The sequence below is a fragment of the Diceros bicornis genome, chromosome 11, assembly GCF_020826845.1.
Source record: "Diceros bicornis minor isolate mBicDic1 chromosome 11, mDicBic1.mat.cur, whole genome shotgun sequence".
Classification (NCBI taxonomy): Eukaryota; Metazoa; Chordata; class Mammalia; order Perissodactyla; family Rhinocerotidae; genus Diceros; species Diceros bicornis.
Window position 1 is genome coordinate 12,432,885 of NC_080750.1, and position 20,928 is coordinate 12,453,812.

Consider the following 20,928-nt stretch of genomic DNA (forward strand, 5'->3'; position numbering starts at 1 on the left):
GGAGAAATGTCTGTTCAGATATTTTGCCCATTTTTTAATTGGGTTGTTAGTTTTTTTGTTGTTGAGATGCATGAGTTCTTTATATATTTTGGAGATTAACCTCTTATCAGATGTATGGTTTGCAAATATCTTCTCCCAATTGTTAGGTTGTCTTTTCGTTTTGTTGATGGTTTCCTTTGCTGTGCAGAAGGTTTTTAGTTTTATGTAGTCCCATTTGTTTATTTTTTCTATTGTTTCTCTTGCCCGGTGAGACATGGTGCTTGAAAATATGTTGCTAAGACCGATGTCGAAGAATGTACTGCCTATGTTTTCTTCTAGAAGTTTCATAGTTTCAGGTCTTACATTCAAGTCTTTAATCCATTTGGAGTTAATTTTTGTGTATGGTGTAAGGTAAGGGTCTACTTTCATTTTTTGGCATGTAGCTGTCCAGTTTTCCCAACACCATTTATTGAAGAGACTTTTTTTTCTCCATTGTATGTTCTTGGCTCCTTTGTCAAAGATTAGCTGTCCATAGATGTGTGGGTTTATTTCTGGGCTTTCGATTCTATTTCATTGATCTGTGTGTCTGTTTTTGTGCCAGTACCATGCTGTTTTGGTTACTATAGCTTTGTAGTATATTTTGAAATCAGGGAGTGTGATACCTCCAGCTTTGTTCTTTTTCTCAGGATTCCTTTAACTGTTGGGAGTCTTTTTTTTTTTTTTTTTAATTTTATTTATTTATTTGTCTTTACTCCAAAGCCCCAGTAGATAGTTGTATGTCATAGCTGCACTTCCCTCTAGTTGCTGCATGTGGGACGAGGCCTCAGCATGGCCAGAGAAGCGGCACGTCGGTGTGCGCCCGGGATCCGAACCCGGGCTGCCAGCAGCGGAGCACGCGCACTTAACCACTAAGCCACGGGGCCGGCCCTGTTCGGGGTCTTTTGTTGTTCCATATAAATTTTAGGATTGTTTGTTCTATTTCTGTGAAAGATGTTGTTGGAACTTTGATAGGGATTGCATTGAATCTATAGATTGCTTTAGGAAGTATGGACATCTTAACTATGTTAATTCTTCCAATCCAAGAGCACAGAATATCTTTCCATTTCTTTGTGTCTTCTTCGATTTCTTTCAGCAATGTTTTGTAGTTTTCGGTGTACAGATCTTTCACCTCTTTGGTTAAGTTTATTCCTAGGTATTTTATTCTTTTTGTTGCAACTGTAAATGGGATTGTATTCTTAATTTCTCTTTCTGCTACTTTGTTGTTAGTGTATAGAAATGCAACTGATTTTTGTATGTTGATTTTGTATCCTGCAACTTTACCGTATTCGTTTATTACTTCTAAAAGTTTTCTGGTGGATTCTTTATAGCGATTCATTTTAAAAAATAGTTGGATTTTCAATGCTTGAAGGGAAATTGGATGACAAAAGCCATTCTATCATACCACCTCACTATTTGAGTTCTTTTTGTTATGGCAGTAATAATATAAATGTTTTATATCTAAAATCTTAAATATATACAAAATGCCTGGGAAAACTAAACAGTCCTGTGGGTATACAGTATCTTGAATTATATATCTCAAACTTTGATTTCAATTTTCCTGTAAATTGATTTAATACATTATTTTTAGAAAATATTATTTTTCCTAGAAGAAAGATAATACCTGGCATAAATATAAATGAAAAGTCAAAATTTATACTGTAAAATTGAGTAAGAGAAATCTCACTGTGAAAGAAATTTCTGCTAGGATTTAATACTCTGAATTTTAGAATCAATGAAATATAAATAATTTTAGAATTAATGCAACATAAAAATGACAAATCCACATATTTACCATCCCACAAATTTCCTTCAATTCACGTAGGGATTAACTACATTCTTAGGAGAATTACTTCTATTGACCTAGAATATTGTCTTTGAGCAATCCATCCACCACAGACCCAAATATACAAAGTGTCTATTGGGGGCCGGCCCCGTGGCTTAGCAGTTAAGTGCTCGCGCTCTGCTACTGGCGGCCCGGGTTCGGATCCCAGGCGCGCACCGACGCACCACTTCTCCGGCCATGCTGAGGCCTCGTCCCACATACAGCAACTAGAAGGATGTGCAACTATGACATACAACTATCTACTGGGGCTTTGGGGAAAAAAAAAAAGAGGAGGAGGATTGGCAATAGATGTTAGCTCAGAGCTGGTCTTCCTCAGCAAAAAGAGGAGGATTAGCATGGATGTTAGCTCAGGGCTGATCTTCCGCACAAAAAAATAAATAAATAAATAAATAAATAAATAAATAAATAAAAGTGTCTATTGAACTACTACTAATTTTGAGAACAGTTTCATTCACATTTAAAGTTAAGGTCCTCAAGTTACTTTTCAAATAGTTGAAAACAGTAATAGTCCAACAGCTCATTATTATGGTGCCAAAGAAGTAAAAAAATTTTAATTGTTTCTTAAATGCTGTTGTTTATATCAGTATTCCATGATCTTCTTCTCTAAGCTTCTCTTTTAAATATGCAGCCTTTTTGATAAGTAGGAAAGTCATGATCGCTTTGGATGAATAAATGGTAATATGATTCTATTCCAAAAAGATATTTGGCTCCAACATAATGTTCTTTGGACAAATGAATAGTTAATAGGCATACTACCAAAATTAGGACCTTAGAGATTCATAATAATGATCACATATTTTATTAATAATTATCACCGTCAGCTTTTTAAATTTTTAAAAAATATAAGTAGAATCCTAGAATTAAAAAGATTTTCAGGAGAACTGAAAAGACTGGTTGCCCTAACCATATGGATATATTTAACCACAAGGCCTTTAGAGAACTCAGATTATAATATTTTGTATGGTATTTATAGTATTTCGTCACCTGGAGGACTGATGGAGGGTGCCTGAATAGATCGCTCCGTGATCCAAAGACCTGCTATCTGGGGCTGAAATGATCCATTTGTAGCAAACAGGTTCTATCTCCCCCAACCACATGCAATCATTCATCACATAATTATCCCAGGAGGATCGTAAATCCTCCATAAGGAGAAGGGAGCAAAGGAGGAGAACAAATGAAAAGAAACAAAATTAGAAATACGACCTATAAGGGATGGAGTAAATGTTGTATTTTTTCTACTTGGTATAATGCTAGAATAGTGCAGCGAGTCACTAAGATCTCACGGAGTACAATGAGGGATCAACCATATACTTTGACAAACTATGTGGTTAATACTGTGGGATTCAACAAGTTCTATTATTTTATAACATGAAGATTTAAGTTTCACAGTCTCAAAACAGGAAGAAACGAAAGGGGTTGATTCAAACCTGAGGTGAAAAGGGTCACTTGTGGTTATTTTAACATCTATTCACCAAAAAATATATGCATAGATATATAACAGAGCTGTGGTAGTGTCCTGCCAAGTCTTTTTGAATATCTCCCTCTATATTTTTCATTCCTATTTATTCTGCCCTCCTCGTCAGACGCTGAGTCTGTCAAGGATATGTAGCTGCCTTCTGCCCATAAGAGGATCTTTATCCATAAATATTTCAAGACTGTTAGATGAGCTAGTTACCTCTTATCCACTACAAGTCTGAAGAAATTTGGACTTGAGGAGCAGTTAAAATCCTTAACGGGTTTCTAGAGTAACAGGGTATGGGAAAGAGCAATAGATGGCTGGTGACCAGTGACTGACAAGATCTTACAGCTAAAGAATCAATGAATCATGGGAGATATGGGAGGGAGCTATTGTTTTGTTCTGTTTTTGCTTTTTTTTAAAAATCCCATCTCAATAGTTCATTAGAATTCAAGGTAAATGAGACTTAGTATAGGTGAGTAGGGGAATGACTAATGAGTAGGGGAATGGACATCGAAGCTTCTTTACTCGTTCTTTCAGATACACAGGATTATAAACATTTTTAGTGAGGAACTTAGGCTTCTAGGTAAAGAAAAATAACTTTAGAAGGAGAAATTTTATAACATTAGTGGAAAGACTTAAAAGATTATTTTTATCTGAATGCAAATTACTGAAAATTAGAGCATTATGGGAAACAGACCCAAAAAAAGCCAACGATAAGAAATGCTTTACATTCTGGACCAGTGAATAGAGGTGCAGTGGCTACTGACTTATGGGTACTTGAGAGCTGTGGCCAGTCCTCACCCAGAGAGAGTCTGTGTCCATCGCTGCTGGGGTGGCAGGCAATGCCGACATCTTCTCGATGGCTGCAGTCGTGCCTTCCCCACAGTCTCCGGGAACACTGAAGGACACTGGTCTCCTTTCCTGAGCAGCTGACGTCATCCAACCATATGGGCCCTGTGCTTTCCTCAAAGTGGTTTGCAGAGGCTTGTTTGCCATATCTGTGGCAATAAAATAAACACTGTGCATTGAACTGCTGTTCCTTGTTTCAAGGAACCACAAAACATAAAATAAACAACCTAATTAAGTGTCATGACTTCAGAGGATAAGCATTTGTTCTTTCTCCTATTTTGAAGACTCGGTTCTAAGAGCAGTGTTTGCTCCATCACACATTTTGATCATCTTAACAGTTTTCAGTTGATTCAATGGGTAATCCTTTTTCCCCCATGCATTCTTGTCTACATTTTGCCTACAATTTAACTCACCAACCAGAGAGAATGCAGACAAAAAGATAAACCTCAAATTCCTGACCATGAGAAATAACACTGTGAACCAGAAAGTGAGAACACTGGTCCTGTATCGGCCTCTGATGAGCCACCGAGCTCGTCTGATTTCACCAGCTTCTCTAGGCCTCTTGGGAACCTCTCCATCAAAATAAAAAGTGTGAATTAGTTCAGTGAGTCCTCAAGCACCATACCCAATCTATGATGAAACTTAGATTTCTGCCCACCAAAATCAGAATAATGACAATGTTCTTAGCATTTCATAATGCTAAATTTGATTTTAAAAATTTTTATAAAGTATATTTGTGTTCCAATTGACTTTATTTGTTACACCACACTACCAAAAAACCTAAATATATTATAGGAAATACATATGCTGTATAAACAGGAAAGATCTGCAAAATAAGAAATTAGTAACTAAGTCAGCCTGCACCTTCATTCATCCTCCCCCCAATTTTGTTTTCTTTTGTTGTGTAAAATGCAAACCTCCAGAAATCACTGAGCTGAAAGATCTTTAAGGTGTCTCTCAGTTCTAAGAGTCTATGTAATTAAACTCTTACTCATGAATTTTATGTCAATAGCTTCCCTCACCGGATGTTTTTATTATTTCTGTACTAAGAATATGAAGAGATCTTTCTGTCTGGCATGAATTTTCCTATGTACTTATTTATTTAATTTACTTAACAAGATGAACATTTTAATAAATTAAAACAATACAACTTTTAATTAATCCTTCTAAGACTTCTGCTATTTTGCTGACTAATCAAGTCTTCAGTTAGAGAAGTAATTAACCTAAATCCCATATTGCTATTACTTTCAACTTATACCATTTTTCCACAAAATGCATCAATCTGATTACCATCTGTCCATATCAACTACAGAACAGATAACAAGAGGTCATTTTACTTTGGGATTTCATTCATACAAAGAAACCCAGAGTTCACCCTGTTTCTCATTCCAAAAGATTATTCTCTTTCAGAAATTCCCCTGTAAACTAAAAAGTAAATGTAGCACATGCCTATTCTCCCACCTAACACAATTATTTAGAACTTGTAACAAATATTATTGAGAACATTTTTAGAACCATTAAGTTCTGACGCTCTGTATATGCAAGAAAAACTGAATGTATTTGTGAAACAAAAGAAATAAAACATGGAGAAAAAATCATTGTCACTCAATTGTTTTCATTAATAAGGGAAAATATAAGAATAGTAAATAATAGTATTTCTGAGTCTTTCTAAATCTGTGAAAACAGGATACAGTTCTCAGTCTAACAGAGATTCACTTAAAGATGAAATAGCATTTATTAAGTAATTCTTATTAATTAAACATCAATATTTATTTGGCTGGTATGTCATACCCCTTGGCCTGATAATTATAATGTCACTGCCCAAGAAAATTCAAAATATTGGGGACTTTATATCTTCATGACATCGTTATTTATAACAAGAAAAATTAAACTAACCTAAATATTAAGTAAACTATGGTATAAACATAACAATGGATATTATGTTATCATAAAAAATTATGACAGTTGTAATATAAAGATAAAAAAATGTGGATACAAAAATTATATATCTAATACCAGACCTATTATAAAATTATACACAGAAGTTATAATAATGATGGTATAAAAATGGAAAAATTATGGGTAATTTTTTATTTTCTTTCTTTTCCAAAATTTCTCTAATATTTTATATTACTTTTACAAATTTAAAAATATATGTTAAACATGGCCACACCTAGCTTGAATAAAAGTATATTTTAAAGGTTTAATGAATATCAGTAATTAGCTCTAACTCAAGCTGAAATAAAGTAATTTTGCCAATTTTTTCAAGCATGAGAAAATTACTTCAAGTATGACATAGAAATGAGGAAAACAAGAAAGAATAGGCATTAATGGGCTTCATTCAAATATTAGCTCAAAGGGATCATTTGCGGTTACTTCAACCAACTTAAGTCTTTACTCTGGAATGCATTATGTGTGTGACATGAAATATATCGCCCTAAGTGTGATACTCAGCCTTACAGAGAGTGAGGTCAAGGGTGAGTTCTAAGGGCCATCTCATGACAAGAAGTCTGTTTTTCTCAAATAAAAGTGATAATTATCACCACATTCTGAGAAAGGGAATAATGTAATACCAAAGCATTTGACACTGGACTTCTCTGCAATTTTAGACACAATGTCGTCAGAACTAACAACATCCAATAGTAGTGATGCGTGAGAATAAAACTAAGCATTCAGAGTATACAGTCTTACTTGAATAGATACAAAGGGACCCAAAAGTCGCCCATGGCTCCAACCAATTATTTAAGAAGAGGGGTGGTGGCAGGAAAGGTAAATGAGATAAATGGCAAGATATGCTCAAAGAAAATATTATTTTTATTGTTGTACTTCCACATATAGATAGATAGGTAGGTGGGTAGATAAGACTGGTAGATAGATGATAGAGAAAATGTATTTTTAGTATTATAGAAATTACAAGTAAGGATTACAAAATGAAACTTTTAAAAATATAATTTGGCATGTAGCTGCCTCATATCAATGGACCTTACTTAAATCCCAGCTGCCGGCAAACAACATAGGTATTCAGCTCAGTCCAGCCGTCATCACAGACCGTTCCCCACCGTCCCCTGTAATACACCTCCAGGCGACCCTCACGGCTGCCTTTACCACCTGCAAGTCTGATGACCCCATCTGTGATAAGAAGGAGACACAGGAGACTAAGCAAATCAATTATCAAAAAAAAGTTAGAACAACATTTAATTTCACTAGCAATATCACTCTATTCAGGTCTAGGCATTTTGTTAAACTTATTTTACGACAGTGCTCAATGACCTAAGGTCATTAGACTGTTTCTGAAGTATGACAGAACACACATCTGTCCTAACAAAATATTCTTTCTTTTTTTATTTGTACTCCTGGTTTGTGAGAAGAAAAATATATTCTGATATAATTCCAAAGTAGCTATTTAGATTTATCTGAATTAAATAATATTTGGGAAATTTCCTATAGCTTCAATCTTCTTAAGTCTGAGCAATACTAGTCATTTAAATTTAAAGAGTAAGAAAACATACTAACTTGGAAATAGTTCAAAATTTTAACTGCAAGTGAAAAAATATTGAAATACGAAGACAGAAAAAGCTATTCTGGTTAAAGAGTGATCTATCATGCCAATGCATTTACTATTCCTTAGGCTTCATAAATTTAAAAAACTGGGGTACCTGTCTCACCTTTGTTCTTTTACTGATAATACAGATCTGAATTTGAATCTAATGAATTCAATGAATAATCAACTCTCAGAGAATCCTGTAAACAGCTTCTAAGCAGACACACAATATGATAAATTTATCCCCCAAAAAGTAGATGTAAAAGCTGTTTCTATCCAAAATAATCCAAACGTCCCCCAAATGAAATACATAAATAATCCTGGGTAAAGGTCATACCTTTCACGAATCTCTGGGATCTTTTAAAATAAATGAGGGTCGGGGCCGGCCCCGTGGCTTAGCGGTTAAGTGCCCGAGCTCTGCTACCGGCGGCTCAGGTTCGGATCCCGGGCGCGCACAGACGCACCGCTTCTCCAGCCATGCTGAGGCCACGTCCCACATACAGCAACTAGAAGGATGTGCAACTATGACATACAACTATCTACTGGGGCTTTGGGGAAAAAAAGGAGGAGGATTGGCAATAGATGTTAGCTCAGAGCCGGTCTTCCTCAGCAAAAAGAGGAGGATTAGCATGGATGTTAGCTCAAGGCTGATCTTCCTCACCAAAAATAAATAAATAAATAAATGAGGGTCTCCTAGCAACAGAATCACTTATTAATATAGTACTTTACTGTCTGTAAAGCACTGTTACACATATCACCTCCTTAGACCATGACAGCAACACGACAAGACGGTCCTTATTTGAAAGAGGAGGAAATGGGGACTCAAGAAGATGAAGTGCTCTGGCTTAAAATCTAGTGTAAAGTTTATAGTATTTCTATTGTGTATAAATAGGTTATTCTGCTAATAAAAACAACAGCATGTATAGAAGTATGTAAATAAAAATGTGTACCTTTAGCATTTCATAGGCTGTAAGTTTTTCTTTTGACAAAAACCCCCAATTTTTTTCAAGTTCTTTTTACTATAGAAACAATGGACTTGTCATGACCAACTTCTCTGGCCTGTCCATTTCCCTCTTCGTCCTCCAAAATGTGTAAGTATATACACACACACACACTCATTTGCACTCAGACATGCCCTTCTTACAACACATGGCGTACCCTGACAAGCATGCTGCGATTTGGAATAGTTTGAAAATTGAGCATAGCAAAGTTAACTTGGTTTGTTTAATAGTGTGCTTTAATCAACAATCCCATCAACACAGTTTACCAGCTATAAACACATTCTGAGAGTCAAGACAGGTTAATAGACGAATGGACTAAATATATAATTATAATACCTAATATCTAAAATGTATCATTGCATACTGATTTTGATTATTGGGTACTATATATTGCAACAAAGTCATATTTTCTAATCTAGTTCTACAGGACTGTACAGCCTTAAATTAAAAAATTCAGAAATATCTATGAAGAAAAAAATAACATTTTAATATATAATTTTTGTTAGTTTTTTTTAGTTTAGGAAGATTTAGTTTAGTTTAGTTTAGGGGGATTTATTTGTGTGCTCATTTAGTAATATTATGTAAATTGAAGAGAAGAAAAGGTAAGCCCAAATGTGGCTGGGGGCAAGAGTTGGTAGATTACTGAGGGAAATTCTTACCTGTTAGAGGGGTGCAGGACACTCCAGCATCTTCTTTATGGCCACAGTTATGCTCGCCCCAGGAACTCTTTGGACACTGCTCAATAGAAAGCTCGTTCCCAGTGCAGCGTACTTCATCCAACATTACTGGGCCAGATCCTTCCCCAAAATATGCCTGATTCCATGCTTTGGCAATACCACTGATCAAACAAGGACATCAGAATTCTGGATTAGACAACAACAAAGGTTGGTCTGACTGATTTCTTTTGCCCCTGGCAAAGTATAATTATGATTAATCCATATTTTCCCCTATCAATTCACTCCATAGGTCACACATGACTTGCTGCATTTCTTGTTTGTTTGTTTGTTGCTCTTTATGATTTTGGCCATCACAAATGTTTCTGGCCATCACAAATGTTTCAAAGACTGCTAGTTATTGCCAATATTTACCCTCCTTTTCTTCATTAGTAATGGAACTTCAGATTTTTGGGAGGGCAGTAGCTGTCCAGAATAAAAACCACATTTCCCAGCCTCTCCTTCTAGATGACTACATCTGTTTGTTGTAAAATACACATAACAAAAAATATACCATTTTAACCATTATCAAGTGTACAATTCAGTGGCATTAAGTACATTCACATTGTTGCACAACTATCACCACCATCCCTCTCCAGAACTTTTTCATCATCCCAAACTGAAACTGCACCCATTTTAGCTGACTAAGTTTTGATTAATGAAATTTAGGTAGAAGTGTCATGTGTCACTTCCAGGAATTCTCCTTGTTCCACTTCCTCCTTCCTGATGACTACAAGGCAGAAGTGATGGCCGGAGCTTGAGAAGCTATCTTGGGCCATAAGGTGCCATATTAAGAATAACAGAACTGCAAGCAAGCAAGAGCCAGGGACCGTGATGATTGTAGAGCCACCAGACTAGCCTTGAGCTGGCAACCTCTGATCTTTTGGGCGAAAAATAAACTCTTGTCTTGTTTAAGCCACTGTTATTTCCAGTTCTCTGTGACTCACAGCCAAACATATTTCTAACTAAAACATCTCTTTTCTCAAATTTAATTTGCACTAAATTTACTTCTCCTACAATTCAAAGTAATACCACATTCTGGAACCCCAGATTTCAGTGAAGAAGATCATGATTGGCTGTCAAAATGATTAATGACTTCAGAAACTGCATTTTTAGCCCCTTTTAGCCTTTTAATTTTTAAGTTAGAGCATTTATAGTCTTCTTTTGTTTTTCAGTAATACTACATCTATTCCCCATTATTTTAGTTGCCCTTTTCTCATAACATTGTAACTATCCTGAGAATTTACAATCAAAATATATTGAAGAAAAAAAGTTTGCTAACTGATTATAATACCCCAGTAATAGTAAAGTCTTGGATACTCAACTTTGTGGTTAAAGAGGAGCTTGTTTGACTAATTTTACTAGATAGTATGAAAGTTTCTTTTTAGGAGAACACGTCTAAAAAACAAAACATCAGAAAATTAAACACTTTAAATACTACTAAGGCAAATACTTGTTCCATTATCATCTGACTCACTTTCTGTTTAAAATTCAGAGAGCGTGCCAAGGGGAAGGATACAGGCATGTTTACAGGAGGATGTGTGAAGGAAGCCGAGAGGAAAAGAAAAATAGGTTGCTTACGCAGGATATTTTGGTGGAGTTAAAATTTTAAAATTTAGAATCCAGACACTTGAATCACTATCTGATATCTGTCATACAGTGGACTCTGAGAAGTCTGCCCCAGCAAATATTAAAGACTAATATCTAGGGCTGGCCCCGTGGCTTAGCAGTTAAGTACGCACGCTCCGCTACTGGCAGCCTGGGTTCGGATCCCGGGCGCGCACCGACGCACAGCTTCTCCGGCCATGCTGAGGCCGCGTCCCACATACAGCAACTAGAAGGATGTGCAACTATGACATACAGCTATCTACTGGGGCTTTGGAGAAAAAAAAAAAGGAGGAGGATTGGCAATAGATGTTAGCTCAGAGCCAGTCTTCCTCAGCAAAAAAAAAAAAAAAACAGACTAATATTTAGAGCTAATTAGACAAATGTGAAAGAAAGAAAAAGAAGTCCTAACACAAAGGATATTGCCAAAACGACATAATTTTGTGAGTGAATTTGCTTGTTTTGCTAAGAGAAAACATAACAACAGAACAGAAAGCCATTTCTACTCTTCTGGAAAGAAGGAATAAATGCTCAATTAATAGGATTTTTTTTTTAAATAAAGTTTTCAGTTGTTTCAGTGTGTGTCTATATGCCTACATAAGAGTATAAGAGATATATATAAATGTTCATATATTATGGACGATGTCAAAAGGCTTATTCTTTCCAAGCTAAATCTTTGAAGAGGAAAAGCAGATGTGGGAACAGGCCCTCAGGTTCAAATCTTAACTCCATCTTTAACACGCTGGGCTACTTTGGGGAAATTACTAAAACCTTCTGGGCCTAAGATGCTTCTTTTGAACAAAGGGATGATAATCACTCCCTTGCAGGGCTGTAAGAATTAAACTGTAGTTCCCTTTCCCTCCTCTGGCACTGTTAAGAAGCTTCCTCCTAACAGTTGATGAATAACATATTTTTCACTGCTAAGTAATTTATCTAAAAACTACTTGGTATTTAGTTTAAACATCATAGTTTTTGTTTTCCCTATTCTCCAAATCATATAGTTGGGCGAGTGATGAGGAAGAATCAATTAAAATCTCAACATTTTTTGTTTTTAATGTTGTAAATATGTTTTATTTATTTATTTTAAAGAAATTTTTTAAAGAATATATTTATGGAAGTAATTTGTAGCCTACAAGACACCAGCCAAGTCTATGTGTTGTTTTTTATTAAGGATTATAAGATGATGGCCCAAAAGATCATTAAGCTATGACTTTTATCACTAAACTCAGGATTCTTGAGGCAGAGCAATAGACAATCAGAGGCAAACAATTTCAAGTGTTTTAATGCACATGAGGTAGTTTACAAACAACAACAAAAAAATTGTAGTGGCCGAAACAAAACCTTTTTTCCAAAGACAGCACTTATGCTCCCAGAAAAATATTTTTTATACCCAAATGATCTTGCAATAGTAATCTATAAGGCTGTGAAACAAGTAAAATGTTTTAAAAATTACTCATAGTGGAAGAGATATCCCCTTCCAAAATCGAATATTTTCATACAAGATTTACACTAAATTGAACAAGGGAACAGTGTAACACCCACTGAAAATAAAACTCTAAAGTCATTTATTGATTGTGCGTTATTCCCAGAAATGGAGGGCTTGAATAACTGAAAGAAGTTGTTTTAAATACACGAATATATATACTAATATTGGTCTAAAGAAGAAGGAACTGCTTGGAGCTGTGTGCCTGAGACCTGTGGCTCCTTTTTGAAAAGAGAGAATCCAGGACGGGAGCAAAGAAGCCCAAGCTGGTGGCTCCAGAGCAGAGGTCAGTAAACCACAACCTGAGGGCCAAATTTGGTACATTAGCTGTTTTTATATGGCCCATAGCTAAGAGTGGTTTTTACATTTTATAAATAGTTGGGAAAAAACTAAAACAAGAATATAATTTTTGACATGCGAAAATCATATGAAATTTAAATTTCACTGTCCAGAAGTAAGGTTTTATTGGAACAAAGCCACACTCATTCCCAATTTATTGTCTACGGCTAATTTTGTACTACAAAGGCATAGTTGAGTAGATGCAAAGTTTAAAATACTTCGTATCTAGCCCTTTACAGAAAAAGTTTGCTGATCCTTGCTCTAGAGGAAAGATGAATGAAAGCAAATACGGAAACTGATTTAGAGAACACTGAAAGCTGGAGCACAGAGGAGGAGGAGGCAAGATGACTGATACAGGTCATGGGGAAGCCAGATAGGAAAGCTTTGCAGAAAGGCAGATTAACAGCCTCCTTGAATCTATGCCCTGGGATAAATGCTAGGAAAGAAAAAGATCTATTAAAGAAAATTTCAATGGGCACAATTTATTGAGCCAGAATTAGGCGCTATAAGAAAATCAGGGACCAATATCAGAGAATATAAAATGTGATCCTAAACTCATAACAGAAACAAAAAATAAATTCTAGGGGCTGGCCTGGTGGTGTAGTGGTTAAGTTTGTGCGCTCCACTTTGGCGGCCAGGGTTCATGGGTTTGGATCCCAGGCATGGACCTACACACCACTCATCAAGCTATGCTGTGGTGGCGTCCCACACACAAAAAATAGAGGACGATTGGCACAGATGTCAACTCAGGGCCAATCTCCCTCACCAAAGCAACAACAACAACAACAAAAATAAATAAATAAATTCTAGGTGGTTTAAAGACCCCAATATGGAAAGACAGAAAGAAAGAAAAGAAGGAGGGAGGGAGGAAGTGGGGGAGGGAGGAAATTTACTAGAATAAAATAATAAGAACATAGTTCTTATAACCTTGGGAGAAAGGGGATTTCCTGAGCAAAATAAGAAACCCAGAAGTCAGAAAGCAAAGACTAAAAAAGTTAAATTTAACCACACATAAATTTAAACTATTGTATAACAAAATACACCATAATCAGAATCACAAGGCAAACCAACAAGCTGAAAGAAATATTTATAACATGTAACAGCAATCAAAGAAAAAAAAGCCTAGAAATTAATAATAACAATGAAAGACAAAATAACCAACATAAAAAAATATATATGGTGATGGAGAGGATCAGGTTATTCACAGAAGAAGAAATATGGAATGGCCAGTGACCATATGATATGATATTCAATCTCACAATGGTCAAATTAAAACAATAAGAATGCATTCTTACCTATCACATTTTTAAAGATTTAAAAGATTAATGTCATTTCATACAATATTTAGGCTAAAAGGTTACATACACACTAAAAGCTTTTTATTCCCAAGAAAAAATAACAAACCAACTCGAAAATCATCCATTGGCTGGGAGTGACTCGAGATAGGCTGGGCAGGGTAACTGAAATGCATTGTACAGTAGTCCTCTCTTAGCCAAGGTTTCCCTTTCCTCGGTTTCAGTTACTTGAGGTCAACTGCAGCCCAAAAATATTAGATGGAAAATTCCAGAAATAAACAATTCATAAGTTTTAAATTGCACTCCTTCTGAGCAGCATGATGAAATCTCACCATCCTGCTTCATCCCACCCAAGACGTAAATCATCCCTTTGGTCCAACGTATCCACACTGTATACGCTACCTGCCCGTTAGCCACTTAGTAGCCGTCAGGTTATCAGTGCTTGTGTTCAAGTAACCCCTATTTTACTTAATAATGACCACAAAGCACAAGAGAAGTGATGGTGGCAATTTGGATATGCCAAAGAGAAGCCCTAAAGTCCTTCCTTTAACATAGTAGATATAGGGCTCTGTACTATCAGCAGTTTCTGGTATCCACTGGGGGTCTTGGAACATATCCTCTGTGGATAAGGGGGGACTACTGTATTTCAAATATGTTAAAGATTATGTGATAGAGGTCCTAGGAAAAGGCAAAAGGCCTGGTTAATTGCTTCTGAACTGTATCCCTTCTTTCAGGGAGAACACAAGATGGGAGAATAGAAGCTCTGAATAATGGCTCTGGGCAAAGTTGTCTGTGTTAAAATATAAATTTAAAACACGACTTGGGTGCATTATTTTCTTCCTTATACATTTCCATACTTTGCATTGTTTTCTTTTTTTTAAGGTTTTTTGTTGTTGTTGTTGAGGAAGTTTGGCCCTGTGCTAACATCTGTTGCCAGTCTCACTCTTTTTTTTTTCCTCCCCAAAGCCCCAGTGCATAGTTGCGTATCATAGTTGTAGAAATAAGGCTCTTCTATGTGGGACACTGCCACAGCACGGCTTGATGAGCGGTGAGTAGGTCCACGCCTAGGATCTAAACCGGCGAAACCCAGGCTGCCCAAGCAGAACGTGCGAACTTAACTGCTATGCCAGGCCCCCATACTTTCTATTGTTTATCAATATTATTTTAATGATCACAAAAATGTTTAATTAAAGTAAACTAATCAGGGCCGGCCCTGTGGCTTAGCGGTTAAGTGCGCGCGCTCCGCTACTCGCGGCCCGGGTTCGGATCCCGGGCGCGCACCAACGCACCGCTTCTCCGGCCATGCTGAGGCCGTGTCCCACATACAGCAACTAGAATGATGTGCAGCTATGACATACAACTATCTACTAGGGCTTTGGGGGGAAAAAGTAAATAAATAAATAAAATCTTTAAAAAAAAAAATTAAAAAAAATAAACTAATCAGAAAAAAAACTAATACAACAAACTTGAAAACAAGAAAACATTAACTAGGAAACCATGATGTAACACAAACTAGGTTTTTTAGCTAATTTTTGAGTTTATCAAAATTAAGAAGATAATATTTACATACGTACACCTTCCTTCAGCCAGTCACTAGTATTTCCCTGGATTGTGCTGGATTTCAGGGGAATACCAACGAAATTGATGACTCTGCCTTAAAGAGATTTTATAGTACTGGTGAAAGCAACATAAAACTCATGGTCTGTTAAAGTCAACTAGGTGCTACGTGAATTTGATAAGCTGTGTGTTCTCCATCCTTCCTTCATGGAAATTAATCGCACACCAGCCCTGGCAGTTCATTTGGGTAAGGCGCCCAGTGTTGCTTACTTTTTTACCCTCCGACCACAGAATAAATCTGTGGAGTAGGAGTGCTCTGATATAATACAGAGTTATTATTTTCTATAAAGCTATTTGACCTACATAACAGGAATCCTCAATAAACACTGAATTGATTCTGTGTCTAATCCTTATAGAAAACATTCTTAAGCCTATTTAGCTAAGCAGATTATATTCATATAAAGTTTGTGGTTTTTTTCATAGGAAAAGACAGATAAATAGCACCATCTGACTAACTCAGTCTCCAGGTTTAGCTACTGCCTTGAATAAACTCAGGAGAGAGTTAGGCAATTCTATTGTGCAAGATAATTATTTGTTAGGTTATAAAAGATTGGTCGTTGAACTGCAAATATCAGTTTGTGATACTTGTAACCTATGGATGAAAAAACTCATTTTTTAATGATCAGTATCCTAGATTTCTCTTTGGAAAACAATCCAGATGGAGGCATCTCCAATAATACCTGATGTGTACTGAATGCTTACTGTGTGCCAGGCACTGGTCTAACAGCTTTAAATGTATTAACTCATTTAATCCTCTATACAATAACAATGATGTTATTATCCCCAATTTACAGATGAGGAAATTGAGGCCCAGAAGCTAAATAATTTGCACAGCATTACCCCACCACTAGACGGTAAAGCTTGTCTGGCTACGGAGCCGATTTTGGAACACTTTGCTTTCTTACAGCCTCCTGGGGCATTTTCAATACGGTGCCTACGGCACCTCAGATACAGTCTATCCAAAACATGTTCATTATCATTTTCTTCCTGAAATTAGCCTTCCGTCTTGACTTCCCTATTTCTTTCAGCCCTATATTTCTATTTATTCTTATTAACACCCGGTTATTCTGCAAATAGTGTAACATGAAAGAAAAAAATCCTACATTGGGAGCGTAAATCTCAAGATTCTGGCTCTCACTAACAGTGTGACTTCACGGCTTTGGATAATCTCAGAAGGCCTAACTTCCTCATCTGTTAAGTAAGGTCTCTTTCCTGCTCAATAATTCCATGTACCAGGGTATCTTGATGGTAAAGTTTATAAAATATATTTAAAAATTAATGACCAGTAAAATAAAAGAGCAGAGAAACATTTTTTTAAAAAAGCAATTTGTACCAGAAGAATTTTTATTCTGACCACTCAATAATATGATTTTATATGATAATTTTATAACAACAACAAAAAACTTGAAAGAAGTGTTCAAAATTTTAAAATTCCTATGCAAATTATGGCACATCCACACAATAAAATATGATGTCACAGTTCTAAGCTATGCTTTTAAGAGTTTTGAAAGACATGGGGAAATGCTTCAACGTTAAGCATACAAAAGGAACTCTAATTAAAATGTCTCCGCCTGAAACTGCACTGTGTACCTGTGCATTCTCAAGTTCAATTTTCTAACATCTGGCTCCTTCCTTTCCTGCTTCTCCTCTTTCTCCAAGTTCTGGGTTAATCAAATTTAAGAATCATAAGTATAGTAATTCCTTTTGTATTTAGGAAGCTTGCCAGCTACCACAATCTACAGATACCATTAAAAGATGAGGGTCAACAAAGATAGCATCTCACAAAGGAATTGTAACCACCACCCCAGGGAGCATGATGCAGTTTCCCTCTGGGAATTCAACAGACCAAGTAAGACTGAGATGAAATTTGCCTAAGAATAAATCACAAATTGAGACAAGCAACAATTACGCTGCCTGCTATCAACCACATGCCATTAAAAACTATTTCATCTGAAAGTACTGTGCCTTTAAGTGAGCAAAACAAATTCTACAGGAAGAACAATTGCAGAATAATGCAAACTTACGAGATAACTATAAAATCAAGTGAAAGAAAGGCAAATGAACAACGTCAGCGCAGAGCATCAGAGGACTTATAATAAAAACAAATCTCCACCAAGCTGGATTGTTGCTGTTGCAGAGGCTTGTGGACGATCTTTGCTGTCTTGTATATTTGGAGATATTTTTCCTTTTAATCACTTTTCCAAACATGAAGCCCCTCATACAAAAGATAGCAATGAGCTAATGCTTGAGAAAGATGTAAACACTTTACTCAGCCCACGCATGTAGTCATCCTTGTCATTCTGTCTCTGTATTCTTTTTACATAATAGACTATTGTTTGTCAACATGGTCTTTGTTTAAGAACTATTTACATAAGTGAAAAAAAATCTTTGGCTCTCAAGAAAGAACTCTACATTACAACGTGAATTTTTAGAATTACTTCTATAACTACAAATGTAACTAACATTCACAGTGTGTCATTTAAATTTTCTATGCATTTGTATAAGCAATAAAAGCTCGCTTTTCCCCACAGCAATATATTAATAATAAAAAATGCCTTATAGCTTAAACTTAGAGTAACCTATACTGCAACTGGTAATATTAAATAGGCTACTACTATAAGCTTAAAGTTCTTAATATTTTTGGCAGACATAGGTTTCTTAGTAACTAACATGAACACCAGTTAGCACATCACTGACTACACAATTGATAACCCCGTAAATACACATATACACATATTAGAGTGTTTTAAAATATGAAATTCATGGATACAGCTAACTAAATAGAAGTTCTGGATAGAGGAACAGTGTTTAATGATCTCACCACCAAATGCCAGGTTTATTTGAATGTTTAGTAACATCTTTCAGCTAGAACAGTCCCTAATTAGACTGACCTTGATAGTATATTGTAGACTGACTATGAGCACTAACTGCTTTACAGACACTAACTCCATGCATCAGGAAATATGTAATAGATGAGGAAACTGCAACTCAGAGTTATTCTGTAACTTTTCTCATCTCCAAAAGTAAGACTCAAATCCAGGCCATTCTGAGTACAGGGCACATGCTCATAATCTTATGCTATGCTGACTCCAACAGCAACACCTGGAAATTGCAAGAAAATTGGCCTTGAAATTGATAGTCAGAATACTTTAAAAATCTAATCTCAAAAATGTAATGATTAATAACAGTTTTCCCAAAAGAATTGGTTGGCCCTATTCCTGACTGACCCAAGGAAAATGATCATACCAGTAAACTTAATACCACCACTAATTATTAGCCCTATGGGCCCAGCATTTGCCATACTTGTTCCTGTCCTACACATGAACTGTGCAATAGCAGTTAGGTCCCAGAATCAGGTACAGGGGAAGAATGTAACTTCACAGTGGAGGATCAGGCTGATGTCACCTTACCCAGTACTCAATCTTAGCCTCATCAGCGAGGTAAACCAGAGCTGCTTTGTGACTCCTGATGAGATGCAAGATGAGAACACTTCACCTGCGACGATTTCCAGCCAAAATACCTGCTTTGATCTAACCAAGCCTTTGGACCTAGTCTCCAATTTCAGGAACTGCAAGGACAAGAGGAGTAAACTAAATGACACGAGGGGCAAGAAATGAGACAAATCCAGAGGGTAGGATATTCTCCAGAACAACTGGCTTGGACTCTTCAACAAGTCAGTGTAATGAAAAACAAGAGGCTGTTCTAGATTAAAAGAGACTTCAGGGACATAACATCCAGACGCACTGCATGGCCCTGCACTAAATTCTGCTTTAGACAAACCATCTGTTAAGGATATTGTAAGGCAACTATGGGAATTTGAATATGATGGGGTACTAGACAATGTCAAGAAAGATTACCAATTGCATTAGTTGTGATAATGATCATTTGGCTATGCAGGACAATGTTCTTATTTTTAAGAGATGCATACTGAAGTATTTAGAGGTAACATGTTAAAATGTCCAAATTTTAATTTAAAATACCTCAATATAAACAGAGAGTTTTGAAAAAGAGGAGGGTCAGCTGCAAAAACAATTGCAAAAAAATGAGTATAAATGGTTCAAGGATGAAAAACCATGCTCCAACGTCAAGGATTATGCTTAACTGGACAAAATGATACATGGACAGAGAAGCTGTAATCTCAAAAGGCCTCCCAGCCCCCTCATCCCCTCATTCAAAGTGCTAAATAAAGAAAACTTCAAATATAAAGTAAAATATCAACTTTTAAAAGATTCCCTGATATAATTTTAGAGAAACTTTTAGGCTTGTTATACCAATGTTTAGAACCACTAAAGAGAGAGATTAAAGGATCTGAAATTATAACATACTATTCCAGAATAATCACAACTGAGGCAATATGAATTTTGTTCATACTGCTATCTTTATGGCGCATGCCTCATTTCCATATCCTACATGGGAATGATTTCCTTTGTACATTAATAAACATCCTTCGTTCTAAGCACATTCCTTACAAATAAGGAAGCAAAGGTCAAAAGTTTAGACAATATTTGAGGGAGAGGCACTGAACTTCAGTTAAAGCCTAAGAGCTCATTTCGTAATATGCCTCTGATAAGTCGCCGTGGCTGACAATGCTGGTCGTATTACCTGGGAGTAACGTAAAGGCTCCTAACGAAAAGTAGTGAAAGGTTTAGATTCTTAGGGATATAAAATCATAAAATCAATCAAATTCAGATACAAATAGGTTAGACCTACAGAGTACACATAAGTTCTCCTCAGGGAGCCTACAGCCTAGTACAGAAATCAAGAGGTGGCTTTTTCTATTTGTTCAAGGAAGTGTGCAATTTAAACACACAGCACCTGCCTTTGGGTATGGAAATCATAGATTCAAAACTGTAAGCAAAACGAAACAAGAACAATAAAAACAAACCTCAGGCCCAGCTGCCTGCAGACCACTTCGGCGTCGGCGTCATCCCATTGGTCGTCACAGACCGTGCCCCACTGACCAGCATGGTAGAGCTCCACTCGGCCTTCGTGCACGCTACTCCCACCAGCGAGACGTATGGTGGGGAAGGCGGGGCCTGTGCAATGCGAAATGAAGGACAAATTACACCTACACATTTACAGGGAGTGATATGATTAGGTATATTCTATTTGTTTGCCATTCTCAATAATTAACTAATATTTATTAAGCCATTTCAGTGATATAG

General features: G+C 36.3%; 1 protein-coding gene across 3 annotated transcripts in view; it reads right to left on the reverse strand.

Annotated features, from left to right (window-relative positions):
• Positions 1–20,928, reverse strand: part of PRSS12 (serine protease 12) — an 80,118-nt gene that overhangs the window by 39,195 nt on the left and 19,995 nt on the right. For all 3 annotated transcript variants that reach the window (XM_058549964.1, XM_058549963.1, XM_058549962.1), the window contains 4 exons: positions 20,649–20,799; positions 9,371–9,549; positions 7,157–7,298; positions 4,122–4,318 (listed from right to left, as the gene is read on the reverse strand). In XM_058549964.1, the coding sequence (XP_058405947.1) occupies positions 4,122–4,318; positions 7,157–7,298; positions 9,371–9,549; positions 20,649–20,799 (669 nt within the window). The remainder of the gene's footprint in view (positions 1–4,121; positions 4,319–7,156; positions 7,299–9,370; positions 9,550–20,648; positions 20,800–20,928) is intronic.